Raw genomic sequence first — 27,750 nt, forward strand, 5'->3', positions numbered from 1 at the left:
AAGAGACCTTCTAAAAATGTTTAAACTTATGACTGGCAGGCAAAACCTTAAATTAGAATGAATAAATGAAGACTCGGCACACCACTTCTGAAAGGCTGCCGACCCCTGCAATGGAGTATCCCAGGATTAGATAAAATTTAAATGTTCCCATTCTGAATAGAAGTGACAATCTGTCCTCCAACGTTAGCGCGCCGTATACTGTGACAATATCACATCCTTATATTGAATAAACTTATTTCCAAAAAGACATTGTCCACAAAATTATTATTCAGATAGTATTAATATAAGCATTGTAATGTTTTAAAAAAATTTCTTCCCAGTCAAGAGCCAACACTCCCTGTAAGAGGAATAATAAGCATGAAAACAAAGAACCCAGAAGGAAAGAAAGAGAAATTTCTCCCAAATATAGGAATGCTTCTCATACCTTTGCTGGAATCCTCAATGGCAGTCTTTATTAGGGCCAAAATGTCAATATTGTCACCAATTCTGGCATAGTAAGAACAGTCATGACCAAGGGCATCAACCAAACTAACATCTGCACCATTTTTGAGCAGAACTTCAACCGCATCCTTGCAGCCATATTCACAGCCTAACATTAGAGCAGTCCTGGGGGCAGGGAGAAAGACCACACACACAGACACACATCAGACACGTAAGGAGACAATATTTGCAATGGACAGCTTACTTGAAGTAGTAATCACTACTTTTTTGTAAACTCAATTACAGAAGCCTGTGCTTAGAGAAAGAACCTTTCCTCAATGCATCTTCATGTAATTGGATTTTTCTATTTAACCAATATGTAAAGTATTATTTTAATAAAACTACTGAGCTAACATGCTTTCTTCACAGAGAAAATGACAGTAAACCCAAGTCTTATTCTCCTCAAGAGTCTCCTGATTTTCAAAACACAGGTTTATTATCCCATCCTTCATTTCAAGTTTTACTAAGAAGTTCAGCACACAAATTACAAATACTATAGAAAAAAAAAGGTATCAGAAGAGTCACAAAATACCTCAGACCAAATTCTGAAGGTGCCTGGAAACATGTAATCCCACCCAAACAAGTGCGTATGCACCTTTCAAAAGTATTGTTGCAAGCTCCCATATTCTAACCACAACAAGCCCCAGGCCCACCCCCTCAGCATAGTGTATTTATAATCCAAGAAGAAATATCTGGGGAAGAAGTGGCTGTGCATGAAGCTCAGTACAGATATGTAAACACACAAGGTAAAAATTACAAGAGGGCCTAAGTCACTTAGGAGCCTTAATGGGATTTGGGCGCTTTTAAAAATGTGACTTGGGGAGGAGCAGCAGACAGGCAACACAGCGCACCATGAAGGGCTATGTTGTGAAGATAAATTTTTTCGCAAGTGCCTGAGTTCAGAAAAGAGGTAATCCCTTTCACTTGGGTCTTTCAGCTGTCAACTCTACTTCTCTCCAATTTACTATAAGCACCAGACTACATTCTCTACACAAGTCAACAGTCTTTCAGCTGCATAAGCCAGAAATACATACACTGAAAAACATGGAAATGATTGACTTTGTTTGTGGAAACAGGCATTTTGTGAATGCTCTCTCATTTATTTATATTACTTGAATTGGCTAATCAACATTTGAAGTCTTACTTTAGTATATGTTTCAGCTGTACAGTTTGACAAGTTTATTTTACAACTTGAAAGTCTGAAAGCTGAGAGACTTCTGTTTTTTAAGAATACAGATACATTGCCAACATATCCCAGTGGCATGTGTTACCTGTTTTGTTTGTCTCTGGCATTCACATCAGCTCCCCTGTCGATCAGAAGCTGACAGACTGCTGGACGACACATCTGAGTGGCCAGCACTAGGGGTGTCCTCCCATCCTGGAAAACAGGAAAAATTGGGAAAGGGCACATTCTCAAAGAGGAAAAAACAACAACACACAGCATTCCATTAGATTCTGAAGAGAAGGAAGGATAGCAATAACTAGTGACTTACTCCATCTTTGGCATTCACTGCGGCACCATGATCACACAGTAGCTGAATACTAGAGGAACAGTCTGACATAGCTTTTGGGAACAAAGAAAAGAAAGAGTGGTTTAAGTGTCTGAGGAGAGCCTTCCATGGAGTCCCAAGTACGCCTAGGATTCCACTTTTAAGCCTTCATCTCCCAAGCTCCACTGTGCAGCCACCATTCCTCTAGCTCAGCAGTACCAGAAAGGACTCAAGTTTGTTGCAGCCCTTTAATTAGCCACAGGAATTGCCGAGCAGCGAGAGGCATTCCCCCTATATACGCTCCTTACCGTGAGCTAAGCACTCCTTGAATACTGCTCACAACCTACGGAGCAAGATACTGGGAATCAAACCCAAACAAGATGCTTGTATTTTATTCTGTGCAGGACAACACAGATACCTATAGAAAATGAATTCAATAACTGACTATTTTTATCATAGTGCTGTGCTTTTGAATGGACTCTAAGGAAAGTGATAGCTATATTCTTCAGCACACACCATAGAATCAGACTATCAGGGTTGGAAGGGACCTCAGGAGGTCATCTACTCCAACCCCCTGCTCAAAGCAGGGCCAATCCCCAATTTTTGCCCCAGATCCCTAAATCTCTCAAGGATTGAACTCACAACCCTGGGTTTAGCAGGCCAATGCTCAAACCACTGAGCGACCTCTCCCGCCCCTCCACATCTAAAAGTTTACAGTGCAAGGAAAGTTCACCAGCAGGAACAAACATTCCTGTACTAAAATTCTAAACAACTGGCCTTAGCCTTATGCTGGAGGAGGCAACTTAACTAGAAAGTAGTGTCATTTGGGGCAGTATCTGTGCAAGGTCCCTCCAGAATACCGTAACCCAGCTTCCACCCTCTAATACACTGTTTCTCAGGAAAGTCAAATTCAGCACACAGACAGAGTGTCTTATGCTTTAGGATTCAGTGAACTCTGGTGCTATGCTCTTGAAAGCATGTGCAATTTGCAATGAACACACAATCACAGTCCAAAATGTTAAGGAGGGGCATAGAGTTTTAGAAGGATTTAGACTGATCGAGACTAAACTATATTTAAGCTACGTCTACACTACGCAGCTTTTAGCGACACACGGCTCTGCCCCTACAGCCGTGCTGCTAAAAGGCATCCAGCGTAGCTGCTGTTTGTCAGCAGAAGAGAGCTCTCCCGCGGACAAAAAACTTCCACCCACAATGAGTGGCGGTAGCACTGTCGGCAGGAGAGCGGTCCTGTCAACAAATCACTGTCCGCACCTGCGCTTTTCCTTGACAAAACTTACCTTGGGGGGGTTAACCCCTCTAAACGACAAAAGTTTTGTCGTTCACTTGCCATTGTAGACAAAGCCCTAGTCTATTAACATTTTACACCAGTGTTCAGAGCATCATCTTGTGCCATATTGTTAACATTTCAGGGAAAAACTCATTTGTTATATGCAGTTCTCCAACGTCTTTTGTTCTTGTAAACTGATTGATGACCTGTCAAAGGCACATTTTCCTCTGTGAGGACAAAGTCTATGACAATTCAAAGTTTTAAGAAGCAGCCATTTGGGTAAGAGTGGAAAACTTCATCTAAAATAGGTCTTAAGCAGTAATCCAGTTCCTTGCACTGATCTAAAAATGAATAAAATTTTATCAAGCCCCCCCTCCTTCTGCCTCCACAGACACAGATACACTTTTAGCTTAGAAGCAGGAGATATTTCAACCAAAGAGTTTTTCTCAAAATTTTAGGCTCCTGAAAACAGAATTCGGGTTTGAGTGCTTCTCAACACTACAGATATTAGCTGAGTGATAGAAGAAGAAAAATTATTCATATACATATTTTCTACCACAGGTTTAATAAGGTCAACTGAAGGGGAAAAAATAACCTATGCCAATTTCTTCTACAGTAGATACATTATGATAAATTATATTTCTTACTGAAAAGGATACTCTAAAGGAGAATCTCTTAAAACGAACAGAAATAAATAACTTCATGCAGCAGTTCCTGGAATGGCAAAAACACTGCTTACCAGCATCATGAAGAGCAGTTCTACCATGAAGATCCAGATTTTCAGTTGGACAATTGTACTGTTAAAAGAATAATTCTTATTTACTAGATATGTATCAAGATTTAATTCCAATATTTATAATGCACAAGTCACTCAGACTTACAAGTAAAAGAACTAGAAATCACTGAACTAGAAACATTTAAACTAGGGCTGTTGATTAATTGCCGTTAACTCACGCGATTAATTAAAAAAAATTAATTGTGATTATTCGCAGTTTTAATCGCACTGTTAAATAGTAGAATACAGTGTTCCCTCTAATTTTTTATGTCCATGTGCGGAATGAATTTTGTTAAGTGCACCAATATGGAGGCGACGTGTGACACATCACCTTCATATTGGTGCACATAAAATTCATGTGGTGGGGGTGGGGCAGAAGGGTTCAGAGTGTGGGGGCTCAGGGTTGGGGCGCAGTGGGGAGTAAGGGCTCTCACGGGGGGAGTAAGGGCTTTGGGGTAGAGCTGCGGAAGAGGGGTTTGGGATGTGAGGGGGGGCTCAGGGCTGGGGCAGAGGGTTAAGGTGTGGGGGGAGTGAGGGCTCTGGCTGGATGTGCAGGCTCGAGGGTGGAGCTGGGGATGAGAGGTTCAGGGAGGGGGCTCAGGGCTGGCGCAGAGGGTTGGGTGCGGGGGGGAGGAGTGCTCCAGCTAGGGGTGAAGGCTCTGGGGTAGGGCCGGAAATGAGGGGCTCGGGAGGGGGCTCAGGGCTGAGGGTACAGAGGGTGCGAGCAAAGGGTTGGGGTATGTGGGGTGTGGGCTCTGGAGTGGGGCTGGGAATGAGGGATTCAGGGTGCAGGCTGCCCCGGGGCTGCAGATGGTGGATGGGGGGGGGGGTGGGGAGAGAGAGAGAGAAACTGCCCCCCAGCCCTCTCTCAACGCAGCAGCTTGCGGCCGGGGTTCCCGGCAGCTCCGATGGACCTGGGCCGGGCCGGGGGAGGGGCTCCTCTCCCCCGGCAGCAGCAAGTCTGAGGCCGGTCGGCTCTGGGGCCGGCGGGGAGGAGCACCTCTCCCCACTGCAGCCCTGAGCTTTTGCGCGGGGCTTAATAGGCGGCTGCACGGCCATGCGGCTTACAGGGAACTCAGGTAAAATACCTACTGAAATTTATTAAATATTTTTGGATGTTTTTCTACATTTTTAAATATATTGATTTCAATTACAACACAGAATACAAAGTGTACAGTGCTCACTTTGTATTATTTTTATTATAAATATTTGCACTGTAAAAATTATAAACAAAAGAAATAGTATTATTCAATTCACCTCATATAAGTACTGAAGTGCAATTTCTTTATCGTGGAAGTACAACTTACAAAAATAGATTTTTTTTTGTTACCTAACTGAACTCAAAAACAAAACAATGTAAAACTTTGCTACAAGTCCACTCAGTCCTACTTCTTATTCAGCCAATCGCTAAAAGAAACAAGTTTGTTTACATTTACAGGAGATAATGCTTATTTACAATGTCACCTGAAAGTGAGAACAGACATTCACATGGTACTTCTGTAGCTAGCATTGCAAGGTATTTACGTGCCAGATGCACTAAAGATTCACATCACCAAAAGGGGAATTTAGGGGCAGGTGCAGTACCACAAATTAGTTTAAAAAAAAAAATTAAAAGTAACTATAAAATTAACAGCATCTCTTGAAGAACACGTACTTCCCTTTTACGTCTAAATGTAAAATGTGGCACAAAGATTGATTTACTGTCTTCAATACCTGTAATAGCTTTTGCAAACAAAGAGCATGTCCATATTTTGCAGCAAGATGCAACGCATTTCTCCCTACGGATTAAATATACACAAAAGCATTAAATTGGGAACTACAGTAGGGCTATCAATATCAACATGCAGTAACATATACCATGAAGACATTTAATATGTTTCCCTTGTATCCAGATACTTCACTATTCATAATACAATATTGTAATTCATAAGGAACAAGAAATTTGACACACAGATAAAATAACTAAACAAATTTGTATTTCTTCTTTTCACCACCTTCCCAATTTTCACATGCCTCCTTACTCACTACTAAATTCAGAATCTCGATAGAACTTTGAGGTTATGAAAATCCCATGAGACTTCCAGGCTGGTTTCTGGACCAAAGGCAATTCAGAAAAGCATCTGCATGGTTTTACATACTACTCAGAATCAAACCTTTTGAAATTCTCCCAGCACTTTTTCCGAACTCCATAAACCATGCTGTTCCCATACATATTGTAAATGTATTTATTAAGATTTACTTAGCTGGAATAGCAAATGTAGACACAAGTCCATATTCAGAGGAGCCAGAGTACTTAAAATCATTTAAATCCTTTTGAGTTAAACTTTTCTATTGCCTGGAAATTTGTTCAATTCAGAGAACCTAAACTATATCCAACACAGAATCAGACAGATTGAAGCATGTACTCTATGCCATGTTTCTAGCCATGAGGAAGCAAAGAATTTCAAGTAGTTATTCAACATGTGCTCAAGTCTGCATCTATTTTAGCCTGTTCCATACTACAGGACAAGTTACAAGCATTTAATGTAGATTTTGTTTTGGGACGGAAATCAGACCTGTGCCAAGTGTTTTTGAAAATTTCACCCTTAAACTTTAAGGAAACATACCTGCAGCATCGCTGGCTACGATATCAACCCCATGTACAAGAATGGTATTCAAACAATCCAGATTTCCTTTTGATGCTACAACATGAAATCTAAGGGGGGGAAAAAAAGATACTATGCATTTCTTGGCTTAAACAGACTAGTTCTGCATGGAAGAACAAAAAGAAAAAAGGGTAACATTTGCCAGCAGAGGCAGAGCACACAAGGAGAAAAAAAAACCAAAAGAACCCACAGTTGTACAGTGAAGTGTTAGGTAGATTAAAACCATATTTCACTCATGTAGTTCTAGCTTGGAAAGTCTAGCGTTGTAGCATGTTCTGACCCAACTAAAAGTGTGGGGGGGAAGGGGGCGCAAGAAGGCGGGGAGAAGAGGAAGCATAATTTCTTTCAATAAAACCAGTACACTAATTTTGTGTCTGTGGCAGAGAATAAGTAAAATATCGATCAGCTTTCCCTTTCCTAATTATGATTCAAATTTACTAGGATCAAGCATTAGCATAGTCAAAGCAATGACACTTCTATCACTTCAGTTTGAAATTGTAGCCACATGGATTTCTGTTAACTTTTGTGAACATACCTTGAGGAAGGATGGTCAAGCTGACTGTTTAAGAACCAGCTCAAACTTCTCCTATCAATCCAAATTTTAAAGATGGAGGATAACTTCTGGTAAAGAGTAATTCCTCATCCTCCTCTCTCCTTTACCTTTCCTCCCCACAAAATCTAACACTTCCCTCTATATGTACTGTCAGGTTCCCTTGCTTTTCAACTGGCTGCATCTCTCTCTCTGATCACCCTCAGCTCCAGTTTTATTTGTGTATTTGCTAATGCACTCTGGGATTTGAGAAGTATAGAAAAGATACAGGGTGGCATTGGGGCCCCAAAAGTAGTGCTGCTGGATCCCACTATTTTTAATGCTGAGGGGGCTGCAGAAAGATGGAGTACTCCACAGGCTTGGAAAGTCCCTCCAAAGTCTATTTAGTATGCTTCAATCCAGAGGAGTTATTGGGTTTGGTCCACCTATTACAAAGATGGCTGTACCTCAGTTTTTCCATTTGTAACCAGAATCCCTCCTATTTCAGACAGGAGGTGGATACACAACACAATTCCAGCAGACTCTTCCATAAAATACTTATGCCTAGTACTTACTCACCTGTGGAATTAGTTATAAAAAGCTAGGACTGGCTCCTATGCACTGGTGCATAAATATGCTAAGAAATCACCAAACCTCAAGTAGGAGTAAACCATACTATCATGCACACTCATATTTCCATTGAACCAGAGTAACTACTGGAATATAAGCAATAGTGGAAAAACACAAGGAGGACAAAGAATGTATAAGAATTAAAGAATGGATGCTTGTAAGGCACAATATCCAAAGCCACTTGTATTTCTGCTTTCTTGGTGTACCTGGCAATTTTGATGCAAGATGATTCAAGAATCTGAAATGGTTAGCAGAATCAGGCAGATAGCCAAGATTACACTGTGATATTAAGTTTGATGGCTATAGGAATGTTCCACCCAAACGTACATTCCTTTTACCAACTATTACCTACCACAAATTATACAGTACTAATGCTGTTGGACAACCTAGAAACACAGTCTCCACACCGGTAATTTGAGACAAAATGATTGCCAGTAATATCTGGAGAATGCTTTTCAAATCTTATTTTTAGTTTCATTTTGAAGATCCTAAAAATACTAACCTGTATTTTCCTATAACATCCATTATGAAAAGACTTAAATTAGCAAACCCAAAAGGGGTTTAGGAAACATTTTAGAGGACACACAGAGGGCAGGATTTGTTTAGATTTAGGGGGAAGGTGTTTGTTTTAAAGAAATGTAAGATAAATTACTCCATATACTATTACATACAAACAAGAAAACCCAGTTACATATATAGCTTCAGTTTGTGCAATGGGAAGGAAATAAAAATGACAGCCAGCCACTTCTGGACTGGCTAGATCTCTCACTGTTGGCTTCATGGGCAAGTCTCTATCATGCTGCGGACTCCTGAATTAATGGAATCGATCCCTGGATCACAGATTTCTATTGAGTAGGTTTTCCCTATCTTTCCCCATCCTCCTGCTTTCAGGTCTCTTTTCAAGCCTCCCTATGGCTATACTGTAGAGTACTCCACTCTTACCTAGTCAATCCCCTACAACCCCTCAACCCCTCACAGTGCCCAATATAACTTCCTTCAGATTACCACCATCTCAATTTTGCTACCCTAGGCTCTACTGATTTGCACCTTTTTGCCTTTCCAGTTCACAAAATAGGACTTCACACATCTCTACGAGGGACGGATGTCAATGAGCACTCATCCCCTATTTCCCCTCATCCCATAAAATCAGTATTGCTAAATGAACCTGACTAACAGGAAGTTTGACAGCCCTCAGAGCAATGGTTTGTGGCTAGATGAAGTGTGAATTTCTATCTAGGATGGTACAATGGGGAGCTTATTTTAGTAGAGTATGGAATTTGTGTACACTCTTCTTTTGCTTAAAATCATCTACCTCCAATAGATATGTAATTCTAGAACTCTAATTCTGTAATCTGCTGCCTGTTTGTTTCAGATGGGAAGGAGTCTAATACACACCATCAGTAAAAATGTGACATAATGAAGAAAGATTTACCGTCTAAACAGATTTCACTACTCATGCCATCATCCTCCACTACATTCTTGGAAATTACTTACACAGATCTCCCTTCCACATCCAGTTTAGTAGGATTGACTCCCTTTTTGGCAAGGATAGATGAAATTTTTTCCACATCTCCCCTTTCAGCTGCTTTCATCAACCGATCATCGTATTTGCTCCAATCTGTATTCAGCTGCATAAAGACATAAGTAAAAAAACCACCACCACAAGTGAGTTTACTGCATAATGTGAACCCATTAAGATTACCATCATAAAAAAAATTAAATGTCATAATTTGCTCCTATTACTAGGCAAGAAATCTTCATTAAATTAGTTTCATTTGTCAATATCTACTATAGACACAGAGCAGCATGTATACTTAAAAATCCTACCAAAGATACCACGCTCCAGCACACAGTTCTCCCACTGGGGAAAGCATAAGAGAAAAACCACATGTGACAGATGTGTAGTCTCACTGCTTAATTCACTACAGGAAGATGCCCACACACTACAGTGTTGTGGACATTATAAGAAATACATAGAATAGAATATCACATACTTAAGGGGAAAAGTCCCCTTAGAATTCTGTAGATTTCTCTAAAGACCCACGTGCTATGAAGTCCAGAAACAAAACAAAAAATAAGTTTACATTAAAAGCATAAAATCCAATATGAAAGTATGAAAACAACCATAGGGCATAAGGTTAAAGAAATTTAACTCTGCCTCTACCCGCTGCCAATTTTCCAGCCTGCATTCTACTTAAGTGCAAGATTAAGACATTTTACGGAAGGATATTTGATAAGGACAAAGTTTGCAGCCTGCAGCTATCAACATCCTAAATTCACTTTAGGATTTGACTCCACATCTTTGATTTTGCATACACATCTAGGATAGGAAAGCATAACCCAGTACCACTCCACACAGTGAGGATGCAAATTTAGTAGCATTTGGACCAGCTCTTAATAGGTTAGTAGCCCCAGAAAAGTTAGCTAAGATTCCATGCCAAGTCTCAAGTCAGGAGACCAGTTTTACATTTGAAAAATACATAGATGGGGGTAGTCACATAACAAGGATTTTGCAATGGGCTGGAAGGGCCATATGAAAGTTTACATATATATTGTCATCTTTATGAAGGAATGACTTCCATAATAACAAAAGCTTAACACAAGAGCCACACCACACAGCAGAGCAGATAATTGCATAGTTGATGAGACTGTGTTCCGGGCCACCTATGAACAAAGACCTCCGAGTGCATCTTTATTTATTATTATCCAACATTTATGCTGCAGCAGAGTCCTAGAAGCCTAAGCCAGGTTGGGGCCCCACTCAACTAACATGTGGTATATACCAGTCCCCTGTCCAAAAGAGCTTACAAATTAAGAGACAAGACATAACAGGTTTCAGAGTAGCAGCCGTGTTAGTCTGTATTCACAAAAAGAAAAGGAGTACTTGTGGCACCTTAGCGACTAAAAAAAAAAAAGCTCACAAAAGCTTATGCTCAAATAAATTTGTTAGTCTCTAAGGTGCCACAAGTCCTCCTGTTCTTTTTAAGACATAACGAGTGGACGAAATGTAAGTGGGCAGCAGGAAGGAGTAACAAAAATAGGCTGTTTTAGCACAGAATATGAGCAGTAGTAAAATTACAGTTTGCCAGCTATCTAGACATTTCCAAATACAGTTTTCTGTATAGCAGCCAAGAGGTTTAATGGGGAACACTGAGGATAGAGTGGTGACTTTATAGATTTTGATTGGGAGATTCCCCTCCCCCCATACAAGGAAGGAGTGTTGTGGATGAAAATGCAATGGGGTCTATCTAAACTAAATTTAATTTATGATCCTTATGTGTAGGATCTCAAGTGAATAGAAGAGAGCAATGTGATTGGCAAAATACTCCAACTTCTGCCAATTTGGCATTCAGCAGTATGCAAAATAAGTGTAGCCAATTTGACACCAAATTCCTCTTTAGCTTAAGATGGTGCAAATTCCATTAAAGCATGTGGGTGTTCTACCCACTTATTCCATGGCTAAAACTCACCACCGGATTGCGAGGAAGTAGCTGCTTTTATCTTACACACTCCTTCAAGTTGCTTTTCCTGCTACACTCCTCTCCTGCACCTTGGAGAAGTAACTTATACTTGAAATATACACAACTGAATGCCCAACTGATGCAAATTACACTATTTTGTCCCTTATATCCACTTAAACTCAATTTATGGGCAACTTACACCTCCCACACACGTTTAGTTCAGCACCAAGATTCTCATCCGAGTTCCATTCCTTGTTGAATTTGGCCCATTAAAAAAAACCACACACAAAAAAGTAATGGCTGAACTATAGTAGAACCAGCTACCTAACTTTCCAATTTCAAATGAAAAGCTGATGCTGGAAACAAGCAAGAGAAGATCAGGATCCCTGTGCAGCTCTCTCCTATTAACAGTGTAGACATTTTAGCTATCCTCAAGCAGTTTGAGAATGAGGAAGTTCACAGAGTTGTTTCAAATTGCCTGCAGAGTACTTGGCTATGCAGTTTTTGTAAAGAAAGCATAAATCATTTTTAATAACTAAGTAATTCACCCACCAATACTAGTCAGACAACACTCATCAAAACCAAAAAACAAAACAAAACAAAAAAACAACCCAACTCACAAATTTAGAGTTTCAGCACACTTGGTCTAAAAGATCTGACAAGCCAAAACATATTAGGAATCTATCCCAATAAGTGAAAACCACTTCCATTTCTGACCTATTTGCCTCCAAATCACTTTATCCAAATTGTCCTTTACTTTCCAGAAAAATTCCACTTGGGAGCTCAAATTCTGCATGCAACATTTCAGATTGATCGGTGAAGTTGCTGACAGGAGGAGGACGTGGAAGGGGAAAAAAAACCCAGGATTATACTGGGATGTTAGCTGCAAGTTTGGCTACCTAGAGACTAGCTTCTCTATGTAATTCACCAAAAACAAAGCTATTTCCAGCTGCTGCAGGTCACTGAATAAAAGCATTAAAGTTCTTGATTTAGTGAGAACCAGTTCTTCTACCAAACCAGCAATCAGCAGACCTATCCAAATTTCCCAAGAAGAGAGGAAGAATCATTTTTGTGTTTTCTCCAATAAAAACACTGCAAACTGATATTGATAATGTAACATTTAAATTTATGCACTGTAAGAAATATATTTTGTTCCAGTCTTAAATTGCCAAAAACATCAATCTATGATTTCTGGATCTTTAAGCAGGAGAGCCTCTCCTGCACCCAACAGCCCTCCCCTGTTCCCCACTCACCAACAACCTGGGAGGACTCCCAAATCCTCCACCCATCCTTCTGTGCTACACACACAGTCTTCAGAGACCCCAACTTCCCTTCACAAACACACACGCAGCCTTGTGAGACCCCAACTCCCCCCCAAACACAGGTGCATACAGTCTTTACATGTATATATAGGAAAACAAGAAAAAGGCACATAAAACAAGAATACATATTCATGTAAAAGTGTTTTTTAAAAAATCAAGTCTTGGGCAGAAAAAAAAAACCAGAATTCTAAAAACTTTGCCTCATTAGGGAACATTGGTCTTTCTAAGTGTGTTTAGTAAAGAAGCGAATAGATAATCCATACAAAAAGACAGCTGTCTCTAGTAACCTCTCTAACACTAATGTGCTGTAGCAAGGTCTCACGTTGCTATTTGAAGAAGTGACTCTTACTCTGCAGAATGCCTTATACAATGGAGCGGCAAACATGACTGGAACCTCTATTCAGTATTGTAATAAAATAGGTAATGGATAATATCTCTTTTACTAAACATCCTACCAACAACAGTTACTATTAGTACAGTAAGTACCAAATAAGTAGAAGTAAACAACTGTCAAAGTGAAGTGTGTTTTGTAATGCATTCACACCCTTCCTTTTGTTGTTCATTGACTTGTCAATTAAAATCTATTTTGGAATTTCTCTGCCAGTCCACCTAAATTAGCTAAATTTTACTATATTAAAACACCTTTGCCTTTTTGGTGTTTAGCTAAAGCCAGTCATTGCTTCCATACTAAACTAGCATGTGCACTAGTCCTGGAGAGAATAAGTTGTTTTGCTCTGAAAACTGGCAATTTTTCTTGTCACTCTAAATTTCTTTGCATGTGTAAGCTTATATACTTTAAAGACTATGTATGAAGCATCCTCTTGCTGCCTCTAAATACTCTAATACAGTGGTTTTCAACCTGTGGTCTGCAGACCCCCAGGGGTGTGCAAACTATGTCTAAGATTTCCAGAGGGGTCCAAACCTCCATCTGAAATTTTTTTTTAGGAGTCCACAAATGAAAAAAAGGCTGAAAACCACTGCTCTACTATATTCAGTGTGTTAGGTTCAAAGCGAATTCAATAAAATGTTTTGCATGCAAACAGATGCTTTAAATTGTCAAAGATCTTCAGGCTTAACCTTCAAGCTCTTACATCTATAAGTGTGAACAAATTCAAACTCTTCAATAAAGCTCCTTTTAAAATGATAAAAATATTCCAAATAAAACCACTACTATGTTATGTTGTTATACCCATAATTAAGATCTTCACAAATTTAGAATTAGTATAAAAAAAAAAGTTTAGTATCAAGTCCTAAGAAAACAATGGACAGTATAAAGGTTAGTGATTTCTACAAAGATTATTTTCAATTTATGTCAATTTACTTTGGTCCACTAAACCAAGTAATTGTCAATTAAGAAGTGGTTCACAGCATTGTTTTTTATTTTAACCTTTTTGTGGTAGAAACTGCCAACAAGAAACAACAACATTTATGAACACTATTATAGTGGCTACAGACATAAGGGATGCTAAATAAAAGGTAAGGAACAGCTTGAATATTTACAAAATTTAAACTCGTGCAGACAGGGTTACTAAAAAACAAAAAAACACCTCTCTTCCATTAATAGGAAATACAAGATACCTACTGTGTTTCTAGGAGCACAGGAAAACCAACAACTCATCATAGAACTTGCAACTCCTTGTTGTCAGCAGCAAATAATTTACCTCGATTTCAGTTACAAACTGCTGCAGTTTACAAGGCAAGCACCCAACCAGAATTCAAAACAGGCTGCTCTAAGCAATATACTGGTTTTTCTTGGCTACATTCATTTTGTTCCATCCTTCACTTAGCTTGGATCCCCAACTATATTTTCTCCATCTTCAGGGTCTTCTTCAGACTTCATAACTCTTACAAAAATAAGGTTTTTTCCCTTAAAGACGGCCCAGGGACAGCCTAAGACCGGTACAGGAATTCCTTCTTTCGTACCGACTGCTTAGGCTGTCCCTTTCTGGCACTTCACATGAAAACCCTACATACAGCTTTTGTTTCTGCAGACTCTGTGCTGCAGCACAGACTGCCTCACAGTAATATTCCCCAGACCTGAAATATCCTGTAAACAATCTGCAGACAGTCTCACATCAGCCTGGTTCTATTTTTTGATTGTCCAGGACTTGATAGCTGAGTGATAGAAAGTAATAGCTAATAATACGTTTTATGCATGCTCATCCTGTGAGTAATACATTTTATGCTTATGGGTAGCAAAGGAGACAAGCATGTGTGAAACTACCAACATGGTGCCACATTTTGCAGATGTGCAAAGTTTCACCTTAAAGGAACAAACATGTTAGTCAAATTAACTTTTGACTGACACTATATGAGGGTCACAGTTATCACTGGTAAACAGGATGTTACAAATAATGGCAGGAACAGATTTAGCTATTCCACCAAACAACACTGAAAGCTGGAATCAGCTTTACGATCATCTGACTTTAGGCAAAGTAATGACTACATAGCACACAGACTGGGTGATTCTATTTTGACAAAAATGTGTCCGATTTTAATTTAGAAAAAGCACATGCCTTTGCTTAAAAAAAAAAATTCTCCTTTTACGAGTATGAATCCCATTCTGAATACAACCAGGTTTCAGCTTACTGCTGCTGCCAGTCTGTCTCCCCAACATGTCAAATGAGAAGAGCCACAGAGGCTGTCAAACCATTAAATAGACAGTGTAATGATTAACAGTATTGAAGATGCAGGGTCCTCTTTCACACATTTTAAATTTAACAGTGGAAATCTCCTAAACACCATATTTAGTGGACTAGGTCAACATCGTGACTATTGGCTGTTTTGTCTGTAGGAGATATAAACGTGGTGCACAGTAATAAAAAAAGAAAATATGCAGGACACCACAAGACTGTTAAACATACACAGTCAGTGAGACTGCAAGTACAATTTTCTGTGGAGACCCTTTTGGAAAACAGACATTTCAGAGTACACGATCCTACCTCCTCCTGTCCGCACACAATTGCTGTCACACAAAAAAGGAAATCATTTTTCATAATACTGAAAGAAGTCACACATCTTATCTGCCGCCTTCAGAGCAGACCCTATGCCAAATCAAACACTTTTTTTTTTTCTTTGAAAGCGCGTGTTCCAAGGAGTTATTTGCCGTCAAAGTTTCCACATGACAGGAACATTCCAACAAAACAAAGGTTAAGTGAATTTTATACAGTCTGTGTCATACCAGCAGTTATCTTATCACCATGAAACAAGTCAACCTCCTACAGCTATAAAAGGTATTTTGGAAAACATATAAGCCTACCCTGCACATGCTAAATGAAGATAAAGTTAGCACTCTGATTTTGAAAAAGATATGTTTAAAAGCACAACTGAAATCAAAACAGGTCACACTGAGTCAGATTAGTGGGTTTGCAACAACATAACTCACCAGCATGCCAAAGAACTTAAGAAAATGTGTTTGAATTTTCACCTTTGAGATAGATGAACATGGACATATTATAAGGAGGAAATTCTTAGAGAAAGGAGCAGGAAAAAGCACTCTAGCCCATTCTAAATATGAACAGTCAGTCCACGGTGGGAGCAGCATATGCCACCAGAACTAGAGAGACAGTATTGTAACATACGTAAGACCATAAGCTGTATTCTCAGAAGGAAGTAGCAACAGGAACTTAAATGTTTGCTCAGTTCACAAGACGGGCTGGACAAGAAAGTCCCAAGAGGCCAATTAAAAAGGCTCATCAATACTGCACAAGATCCAGGAAAAAATTTGCACCCTCACTTTGATGAATCAAAGTTTAAAGGAACACTTCCAACAGCAGCCTGAAAACCAAGAGCTGGTGCCAAAGATTAATTTCTGAGGTAGGTATAATGGTGATGAGGGCAATATAGATGCTTGGCTAGATACAGTTCTTGGTTCCATTTATCATCCTGGTGCATGATTTCAGCTAAGACTGTGCCCAGCACACAGCCAGGCTGCTTCTCTTTTCAATTTCACCCAACCAAGAGTTTTGCTTTTCTCACATTTCTGTCGGCTGACAGACCAATATTTATCCAACTTCTGGACTTCACTTCTCCTGTGGCTGCCAAAAACTTCTTAGATGGCAAGTTCCTCCATGAAGCACCCTGCCTATCATTGCCTTCGGGGGTCTCATGCCACAAAATACTGTTCCTATTTTGTGCCCACTTAAGGCCAAATAAATGAAGATGTGGTTACCCGGAAAGGGTATCAGCCACAAGGCAGCTTTGAATAAACTCTACCCAGCAGCTGATTGGAATGACAGTAAAGGCCTTCCTGGGTTAGCTAGACTCTAGACAGCTTGAAGGATGGGAAATAATGAAACACTATAGGGAAAAAAGCCTCCTCTCTCAAAGATGCCCAAAAGCACCACAAGGTGCCATTTTAAGAAAAAACAGAAAATGACTTTTTTTTATTATTATTATTATTTAAGATTTGCACTGCTAGGGAGAAAACATCTGCACCAAAGTATTTTAAAAAGAGCACAGTTCTTACACAGTGGATGTGTTAAATGCAAAACCATAAACAGCAGTGAAGATCTGTATACATCTTTTACTAATGGCATCAACTGGGGTGCAAGGAAAATTTTTAAAAAGCTTGTGGTAAAGTGGAATTTACTCAAGACAAAACAGTCTGCCAATAAAAAGATTAAAATATGGAAAGAATGGAAAGGCAGCCATGATGATGATGCTTCTGCCACATTCTCCCCCAGTATGAACAAGTTTAAATCTATAGCACTGCATTATTTTTTTTTTTTAAACAGAATTAGTCTTCAAATTGAAAACAGAGCAGAAATCTAAAGCTGCTAAATTAACTGCCAACAGACCAAGGGTTTCTTTGCAGGGTAATATTGCCAGTGCTCCCTTAAAACAGAGCAGCTGTTTTACTAAGTGGGTGTAAAGGCCAAGAACTTTAGTCAAGGAGAAGGGATTGATTTGAAAATCTCTCAGAAGTAGATTTACTGGCATCTGCCTATAAAATATCTTTAAAGTTCTCTCTCCCTGAAATCAGGAAGACTGCCTTAAAAAGACATGTACAATGTCTTTTCTAGATTCTTGCCCAAAAGTGCCCTAAATAAATTAGACATGCACTAATGATCAATATATTAAAACACAGAACTCGTAGGAGCATCAGTGGCTATTAGAGATGCCTTCACATGAGGATCAATTCAACAAATGCCTTGCAAAAGCAGAACAAAAATTGAAAGTGTTGACTTAGAGTTTTCCATGTTGTATTGTCAACCAACTGGCAAAAAGGTACCATGACACTGGTGGAGAACTTATAGTGAAGTTGCCTGCAATGCTGTTGCTCAGCTCTCTACACACTTCAGCAAATATAGCTATGGTGAAAGGTTATAGTTAAACATTGTTTACAGTATCTACCCAAGAAACAAGATCAGGTCTACTGATTAACAATGGAGGAAATATTGGCAACGAAGAGGCCATTAGTTAAAGTGTTGCTGAATGTAACCCAATATCCTGTCACAATATCTGTGTATTGGTAAGGATTTGTTACTCTGCCAACAACTGTGGCTACTGGGGAAATGTTCATATTCCATTCCTGGCACACTGCAGTCTCAAATGTTTGAACTGATCAGCTCTAATGTTTATTTATTGAGAGCTGACTAAAGACACAAAACACAAGCAACTACTTTGCGAGACAGCCAGTACCATTAACATTAGTGGTGCACACAAGCATATGATTTCATTTGGCTTTCTTTCATTAAAATGTTGCTAATTTGCATATTGCTTTACCCCTTATCTTAGGTGCAAAATTCTGGATGCACTGCTGGTTGTCAGGGGGAGGAGATTCCAAGAGAGGGTTAAGGAGCTCTGAAGCTTGTCTTACGATGGAGACAGACTTGTTGAAAGTCGCTGGGTAAGGATAAAAGGGGTAAAAAACAAGGGTGATGTCATGGTAGGGGGTCTACTACAGACCACCTAGCCAGGAAGAAGAGATGGATGAGGCTTTTTTTTAAACAGCTAACAAAATCGTCCAAAGCCCAGGGCTTGATGGTGATGGGGGACAAGCTACCCAGACATATGTTGGGAAAACAACGCAGCAGGGCACAGGTTATCCAAGAAGTTCTTGGAATGTATTGAAGACAATTTTTTAGTTGAGAAGGTGGAGACAGCTAGCAGTGGAGAGGCTGTTCTAGATTTGATTTTGACAAATAGGGAGGAACTGGTTGAAAATTTGAAAGTGGAAGGCAGCTTGGGTGAAAGTGATCATGAAATCATAAGACTTCATGATTCTAAGGAATGGTAGGAGGGAGAACAGCACAATAGAGACAATGGATTTCAAGAAGGCAGACTTTAGCAAACTCATGGAGTTGGTAGGTACGATCCCATGGGAAGCAAATCTAAGGGGAAAAACAAGAGAAGACAGTCGGCAGTTTTTCGAAGAGACATTATTAAAGGCACAAGAGCAAACTATCCCACTGAGTAGGAAAGACGGGAAGTCTGGCCAGAGACCACCAAGAGATCTTCAATGATTTAAAAATAAAAAAAAATAAAGAGTCCTACAAAAAGTGGAAACTAGGTCAAATTACAAAGGATGAATATAAAGAAATAACACAAGTATGTAGGTAAAAAATTAGAAAGGCCAAGGTACAAAACAAGATCAAACTAGCTAGGGACATAAAGGGTAACAAAAAAAACATTCTACAAATACATTAGAAGCAAGAGGAAGACTCAGGACAGGGTAGGCCCATTACTCAATGGGGGCTGGGGGTGAATAATAACAGAAAACATGGAAATGGCAGAGGTGCTTAATGACTTCTTTGTTTCGGTTTTCACCAAGAAGGTTGGTGGTGATAAGACGTCTAACATAGTGAATGCCAGTGAAAATGAAGTAGGATCAGAAGAGGCTAAAATACGGAAAGAACAAGTTAAAAATTACTTAGACAAATTAGATGTCTTCAAGTCACCAGGGCCTGGTGAAATGCATCCTAGAATATTCAAGGAGCTGACTGAGGAAATATCTGAGCCATTAGCAATTATCTTTGAGAAGTCATGGAAGATGGGCGAGATTCCAGAAGACTGGAAAAGGGCAAATATAGTGCCCATCTATTAAAAAGGAAATAAGGACAATCCAGGGAATTACAGAGCAGTCAGGTTAACTTCTGTACCTGGAGAGATAATGGAGCAAATAATTAAGGAATCAATTTGCAAACATCTAGAAGATAATACAGTGATAAATAAGTCAGCATGGATTTGTCAAGAATAAATCGTGTCAAACCAACCTGATCGCTTTCTTTGACAGGGTAACAGGTTGGTGGATGGGGGGAAGCAGTAGACGTGGTATATCTTGATTTTAGTAAAGCTTTTGATATTGTCCCATGTGACTTTCTCGTAAGTAAACTAGGGAAATGTAACCTAAATGGAGCTACTGTAAGGTGGGTGCAAAACTGGCTGGAAAACCATTCCCAGAGATCAGAGTAGCAGCTGTGTTAGTCTGTATCTGCAAAAAGAAAAGGAGGACTTGTGGCACCTTAGAGACTAACAAATTTATTTGAGCATAAGCTTTTGTGAGCTGCAGCTCACTTCATCAGAGTAGTTATCAGTGGTTCATAGTCATGCTGGAAGGGCATATCGAGTGGGGTCCCGCAGGGATCAGTTCTGGGTCCTGTTCTGTTCAATATCTTCATCAATGATTTAGATAATGGCATAAAGAGTTCATTTATAAAGTTTGTGGATGATACCAAGCTGGGAGCGGTTGCAAGTGCTTTGGGGGATAGGATTAAAATTTAAAATGATCTGGACAAACTAGAGAAATGACCTGAAGTAAATAGGATGAAATTCAATAAGGACAAATGCAAAGTACTTCACTTAGGAAACAATCAGTTGCACACATACAAAATGACTCCCTAGGAAGAAGTACTGTGGAAAGGGATTTAGGAGTCATAGTGGACCACAAGCTAAATTAGAGTTAACAGTTGTGACAAAGTTCCTCCTCTGCCTTGGTGGGTCCTGCGCTTATTGGCGGATTTTCTCACCTCAGAGGTTCACGGCAACCCTCAGTTTGGCCACTTTTGTGGCTCAAATCTGCCGTTCACTCAGTTAGCCTCATCGCTGGCCAACATGGGGAAAGGAAGAAGAACAATCCCCGCAGTCTCTGCTGATCCACCTAGTGGATTGGGGAACAGGCCAGATATCTTCCCCTCTGGTGGAACCCACAGTCCAGTTCAACTCCTCCGGTATAAAGGAGGGAGTTGGGGGGATGGAGGAACCCAGGCCCGTCCTCTACTCCGGGTTCCAGCCCAGGGCCCTGTGGATTGCAGCTGTCTACAGTGGCTCCTGTAACAGCTGTGTGACAGCTACAACTCCCTGGGCTACTTCCCCATGGCCTCCCCCCAACACCTTCTTTATTCTCACCACAGGACCTTCCTCCTGATGTCTGATAATGCTTGTACTTCTCAGTCTTCCAGTAGTACGCCTTCTCACTCTCAGCTTCTAGTGCCTCTTGCTCCCAGCTCCTCGCATGCACCACAAACTGAACTGAGCTCCTTTTTAAACCCAGGTGCCCTGATTAGCCTGCCTTAATTGATTCTAACAGCTTCTTGATTGGCTGCAGGTGTTCTAATCAGCCTGTCTGCCTTAATTGTTTCCAGAAAGTTCCTGATTGTTCTGGAACCTTCCCTGTTACCTTACCCAGGTAAGAGGGACCTACTTAATCTGGGGCTAATATAGCTGCCTTCTATCACTCTCCTGTAGCCATCTGGCCCAACCCTGTCACACAGTGTAACACTGTTGCAAAAAAAGCAAACATCATTCTGGGATGTATTAGCAGGAGTGTTGTAAGCAAGACATGAGAAGTAATTCTTCGGCTCTACTCCGCACTGATTAGGCCTCAGCTGGAGTATTGTGTCCAGTTCTGGGCACCAGAGTTCAGGAAGGATGTGTACAAATTGGAGAGAGTCCAGAAAAGAGCAACAAAAATGATTAAAGTCTAGAAAACATGACCTATGAGGGAAGATGGTAAAAATTGGGTTTGTTTAGTCTGGAAAAGAGAAGATTAGAGGGGACATGATAACAGTTTTCAAGTATGTAAAAGGTTGTTACAAGGAGGTGGGAGAAAAATTGTTCTCCTTCACTTCTGAGGATAGAATAAGAAGCAATGGGCTTAAATTGCAGCAAGGGAGGTTTCGGTTGGACACTAGGAAAAACTTCCTAGCTGTCAGGATGGTCTAGACACCTGTCAGGAATCGTCTAGATAATCAGTCCTGCCACGAGTGCAGGGGACTGGACTAGATGACCTCTTGAGGTCCGTTCCAGTCCTATGATTCTATGTCCCACTAGGGTTGCCAACTTTCTACTTGCATAAAACCTAACATCCTTGGCCCGCCCCCCTCCCCCGTACTTCACTCCATCCCCTGTTGCTCACTCTCACCACCCTCACTCCCTTGCTCATTTTCACCAGGCTGGCTCAGGGGTTGGGTGTGGCAGGGGGTAAGGGTGAGGGTGAGGGCTCCACCAGGGGGGTGCGGGTTCTGGGGTGGGGCCAAAAATGAGGAGTTCAGGGTGCGGGAGGGGGCTCCAGGCTGATGCAGTGAGTTGGGATGAGGAAGGGGGTATGGGCTCTGGGCTGGGGGGTGCAGGCTCTGGTGTGGGGCCAGGGATGAAGGGTTTGGGGTGCAAGAGAGAGCTCTGAGCTGGGACCAAGGGGTTCAGAGGGCGGGAGGGGGATCAGAGGTGAGGCAGGGGATTGGGGCATGGGGGACGTGAAGGGCCGGCTGGGGGTGCGGGCTCTGGGATAGCGCTGGGGATGAAGGGTTTGGAGTGCAGGAGCGTGCTGCGGGCTGGGGCAGGAGGTTGGGGCACGGGAGTGGGTCAGGGGTGCAAGCTCCAGGCAGCGCTTACCTGAAGCAGCTCCCAGAAGCTGCAACATGTCCCCCCTGTAGCTCCTAGGTAGAGGAGCAGCCAGGCGGATCTCTGCACTGCCTCATCCGCAGGATAGCCCCCACAGCTCCCACTGTCTGTGGTTCCCGGCCAATGGGAGCTATGAAGCCGGTGCTTGGGGTGGGGGCAGGCCAAGGGGCTCCACATGCTAGGAACCGGAGTGGGGGAAATGCCACTGCTTCCGGGAGCTGTGCAGAGCCATGGCAGGCAGGGAGCCTGCCTTAGCCCTGCTGCACCACCGACTGGACTTTTAATGGCCCGGTCAGTGGTGCTGACCAGAGCTGCCAGGGTCCCTTTTCAACCAGGCGTTCCAGCCAAAAAATCAGACACCTGGCAACCCTATGTCCCACAAGAAGAGAAATAAGGACACGGTGGCATGGGAGCAACTGCACTGGACTGGCTAGTCAGCACTGGAAGGAAATATTGCAATCCGCCTCATTTCCTGTTCGTTTCTAAAATGTTGTTGGAACAGCCTTGCCACAGGGACATACTAATTAATTTTATCTTAGCCTATTCAGTGCCCTTCAAGGGAAGAGAGGCCTAAATAAACGGAGGGGAAAGAAGGCCAAAGAAATTTCTGGAAGCAAGAGTGAGAGCGAAGAACTCACACTGTTCACTCTGTTCCAAAACAAAGCAGAGTATGGGATGCTAACTACCTGAGCTGATGTTCAACAGCTTTACAGTGACATGATTCACTTGTGGCTGTTCAAATTACATACTCAGAAACCCATCTTGCAGGAGAGAGACGATATGAAAGGGCGGTTTGATGGCAGCAGTCCATTCAGAGTAAGAGGCATCAGCGTGACAGCCCCAGAAAGCAGAGGAGGACTGGGGCGGGGGGGAGAGGAGGAATGGAGGTGTACTTTCATTCTAGGTCGATAAGATTTCTACTGCAGGTATAGTGCCTTATGTTGCCTGTACTGATACACCTCTATGGAGCAGCATGCAAGGATGGAATGCTAATATGGTGAGATAATGGTTAAAAGGATGGTAGATTTAGTCATTTCTTCTGTTTATTGTCCCTTCTCCCATGTAATATTATAAACGAAAGCGTTCCAATTTAAAAGACCTGCAAAGGAATAAAGTCACAAGGGAAACATCTTTGGCCAGCTAGCACCATTGTACAAAAATCTAACCTGAAGAAAAACAACATCCATAGTGCACTTTAAAAACTCTTTGTGGGAAGCTGCCAATGATGTCCCCCAATTTCGCTCCCCACATCCCCACCCCCCACTTCAAGAACCTCCCCTCCCCCCAAGCCTTATAGAAATAAAGGAGATTGTTAGGAACCAGCTGTTAGGATTTTAAAAAATTAAAATAAAAAAAAATCAAGGCTTCTCACCCCAGTATGTCTGACCCTTTAATGCAGCTCATGTACTTTATCCAAGTAGCTAAAATGTCTCCGCTGATGTCCAAATATTTTTAAACAATGCAGTATTATACAAGGATCCAACATTTACCCTATAAAAAGATCTAAATAAATCAGTATGAGTGTATACCAGAGGCCTTAACTGACTTTGACCAAAAAGATTAATTGATTTGACTTTCCACATTTGGATTTGGTTAAATACAAAAACAAAAGTTATCTAAAACTCTGGCGTAACAATAAGGTTCTTAAAGGAATAACAGCTGCCAAATCCCTGTTAGCTTTACACCTGGAAAAAAGCCTTGTTTTGAAAGGAAAAAAATCTTATATTGGACTAACTCTGTTCCCATCCAACTCAGTGAGTAAAACTCCCATTGGGAACACGTAGACAAGTAGAGAGTGCTTTTGAAAAATCCCACTCATCTACACAGTGGGTAGCCTCCTCTCTCATTCCAGGCATGGAAATGTCATTGATGTCAACACAAGTTTTAACTAGAAGGACTTTCCTGTACACACACTTTGTTTACAGCATAAGGAGGAAATGTAGATCTGGAATACATATGCCCAGGAATTCAAATAGTCTTTTGGGGGTTTGTTTGTGTGTTTAAAATCCACATTCAACAGGTATAAAACAGAAAAAGAAAAAAAATGTTTAGTTTACCTGATATTCACTCTGCATAGAGCTTTTGCTACTAGCAGTATGTTTAAAAGAAGTCTACTGCTGAACCACTCTCAAACCCTTAATGTACAAAAAGCATTACCTAAAGTTGAAAGAGCATTCTGACCATTCTATTTTTATGAAACCAAGTACATGATCTTGCATCTACCTATTAGAAAAATGATAGATGGATTAGCTACTACAAAGCCCTAGGACATATCTATAAAGATTAAAAACAGAGTGGGTGTATGATCGTCACTCTATTTTCCCCCTTTCTGCCCACAATTTCAAACCTGCAATTGCAGAGTTTAAACAGATCCCCACCCCCGGCAGGGCAGCAAAATATATGTATTTAAACTCAAAGGAGAAACACTGACATGGGAAATTGCAAGATAATGTTTTCATCCTATTTAATTTGTAAACAGGCCCTTCTGGTTTAGTTTATGGCTGGAAGTGAACAGGCTGGTTTGTGAAAAACAGACAATTCAGCTTTGCGTTTCATGATTAAGGCATGCATCTACATTGTAGCAATTACTACTTCCAATTCAAAATTAGCTGTTTTTAGCTGTTCTAGCACTTAAACTTTGCATTCTGATCCCATTTAATCACATAAACACATGGAGTTCAATAGTGCCAAACAAAAGTAAGTCACAGAGAAAACAGTTTTTATTTCCACAGAGTTCAACATTGTTTTTTGCTTTAATCGGTGATCTCAGAGAGCACAGCTTTGCCAGTTATCCTTTATAAGTCAATGTATCTAGGAGTAGTTGGAGCAGATAAAGATTTTACTTGCTCAAAAATTAAGTCTAAACAAACTATTAGCTTGTGATGCAAATTTTGGATTAAATTAAAAATATACACATCCGACATTAAAATTTTAAACATTTTGAGTACATATAGGAGGGGATGTTTTGAAAGCAAAGCCAGTGCCAGATAAATCTACCTGGGTGTAACAATTTCCAACACTTTATGCTTCTAGAATACCTTTCATCTATAATTAACTGTTTGTAAAGGCCTTGATGAAAGGTGCTCTAAAAGCCCATAAAGTATTTTAGATCATTACATCCAGGTAATTAGAGTACTTTGTAGGAAGAGGACTCCTAGAGAAGACATCATTTGATGGGATTACCACAAGGAACAAGATGACCACAGGTAATAGGTATTTAATAAATATGTAGATTATATTTAAAGTTCTGGGTTTAATTAACCAATGTTTGTGATGACCTTAGACCCAGAACTTAAAAGCTCGCTGCACAACTGCAGAAACCTGGCAACTTTTAAGGAATCCCCATGATTTCCCTTGTCCCACATGGGGAAAAATGCTGACTTGGGAGAACTAACAGCAGCTCATTCTGAACAGAAATAGCCCCGCTTTCTCTGCTCTTTGGCTGCTTGTTGGCCAGAGTGGGTAGATCCTCGCCCGTAACTGCTGTGATAGCCTCTGCTCAGGGCAGAAGAGGTGCCCTGCTCTGCCCCCATTCAGCTAAATAATTACCTTTCAGAAGTGAGAGGAGGGCTTTGGACCACTTCTCCCGGACTCCAGTTGGTGCTGCAGTTTCAGAGTTCTTAAACAGTACCTGTATACAGCAAGCAGCAGCCCACGGCAGTGAGTCTCAGAGTCCGCAGACTAGGGTTCTCACTACAGTGCTAAAAATAGGTGTGGAGACGCACCAGCTCTGAAAGGGGTGGGGGCGCGCTTCAGAGCCTAAACTCCAGCCCAAATGCCTGTACTGCTATTTTTAGCACACTAACTCAAGCAGACCTAGCACTGCCTGTCACACTCCTAGCTGTAGTACAGACATACCCATAGGCTCTTAAACCAATCTTCTCCCCCAGAAGTCTCCCAATACAGCGGGTCCCAAACTAAGTGCCCTCTACAGAGCAGTGCTTTTATTTGTTTTTGTTCTGCTACATTTCTCCCTCCATCAGCTGCTTCTCTTTTAGCCTCTAAGAGAGCAACAAGTTCTCAGTCAATCATGGACTCAGATTTTCAAACACTGGATCGGGGCGGGGGAGAGGAAGAATAAAAAATTCTCACTTGAGGCTGGAAATGTCCTTGTAGTAGCCAGTTGCATCCTAAACCCCTCAGCTACCTAAGGCCCATGGGATGCCACTGTCCACTTTCCTTCCTTCCACCCTCAACTTCCACAGAGTTGTCACCTGTGGCCCCCTACCCCTTTGACTCACAAAAGTGACCCTTGTTCCTTCAGATTTATCCTACTGAACAAATTTCATTGCCAAATTTAGGAAGATTTCAACCTTTCTTTCACTTGCCCCACTTCACAATATTTCCCTTCTCAGAAGCATTTCCTACCCTCTGACCTCAGCACACAGCCGTAAGACATCTTCAGAACGCTAACAAGCGGCACAGATCTTCTCCACAGGACAAGACACCAGAAAAAAATTCAGCAGGGAACAGTCTACACCAAAATGCCAAAGGTAACATTTGAAAGGTGAACAATGTGTTTAATATATTAGCTTTTATCACCTTGTAACAGTGAAATATTGGCATTCTGTTCTGCAGAACCAGAAGTAAGATAGCTGGAGAAGCGATATAGAGCAGACACCTAATGATTTGTATACTGCTATAATCTTTTCCTCTTGACAATGGCTAACCCTCAAACACTGATACTTCCAGTGCTGCTGGAAATTGCAAATAATATATTTTATTTTTCAAATGAAGGATGTATATTTATCTAATAGTAAGAGATCACACATCACACTGCCTCACTCAGAATCGTTGGTAGTCTTCACTTTAACTGCTCTTCAAGCCCATGTAAAAACAGTTCAATCTCACAATGTCAAAATTCATCTGGAAGCATTAAAAGCAAATCAGACCCCATTAATCCAAATAAAAAAGGCACACAGCAGCCAGTCTCCACTGAGTTCATGGAGTACTCTCCTACATTACCCTGAAGAAGAACAGAAGAAGGGATGGATCAGCAAGGAAAACTACCTCTGGAGGTCAGAAAGCGTAGAGAAAAAGTGAGAACTGGGAAAAGCCACACAGAGATGGACTTTGCAAAGAAAATTAAAACCAATTCAAACCAATTGTAAAAGATTATTTAGTCATAAATAAAAAGAAAACGAGGAAAGAAGAACTGGGACTGCTAAACACTGAGAATGGGGTGGAGATTAAAGATAATCCAACCATGGCCTAACAACTAAATGAACACTCTGACTCAGTTTTGAATAAGAGTAACGAGAAGCCTGGGCACAGTGACAGGGTGGCT

The 27,750-nt window shown here is 41.0% G+C and overlaps 1 protein-coding gene across 2 annotated transcripts in view; it reads right to left on the bottom strand.

The window, feature by feature from the left end:
- Positions 1–27,750, bottom strand: part of UACA (uveal autoantigen with coiled-coil domains and ankyrin repeats) — a 74,181-nt gene that overhangs the window by 21,777 nt on the left and 24,654 nt on the right. The window contains exons 1-8 of one of the 2 annotated variants that reach the window (XM_075133265.1): positions 14,203–14,540; positions 9,332–9,465; positions 6,640–6,728; positions 5,747–5,811; positions 3,998–4,055; positions 1,974–2,044; positions 1,752–1,858; positions 425–606 (exon numbers count right to left, since the gene is read on the bottom strand). In XM_075133265.1, the coding sequence (XP_074989366.1) occupies positions 425–606; positions 1,752–1,858; positions 1,974–2,044; positions 3,998–4,055; positions 5,747–5,811; positions 6,640–6,728; positions 9,332–9,465; positions 14,203–14,241 (745 nt within the window). In that variant the 5' untranslated portion in view covers positions 14,242–14,540. Of the gene's footprint in view, positions 1–424; positions 607–1,751; positions 1,859–1,973; positions 2,045–3,997; positions 4,056–5,746; positions 5,812–6,639; positions 6,729–9,331; positions 9,466–14,202; positions 14,541–27,750 lie in introns of those variants that run through there. The other variant, XM_048867119.2, reaches the window with a different exon arrangement.

Source organism: Caretta caretta, chromosome 10 (genome assembly GCF_965140235.1).
Source record: "Caretta caretta isolate rCarCar2 chromosome 10, rCarCar1.hap1, whole genome shotgun sequence".
Classification (NCBI taxonomy): Eukaryota; Metazoa; Chordata; order Testudines; family Cheloniidae; genus Caretta; species Caretta caretta.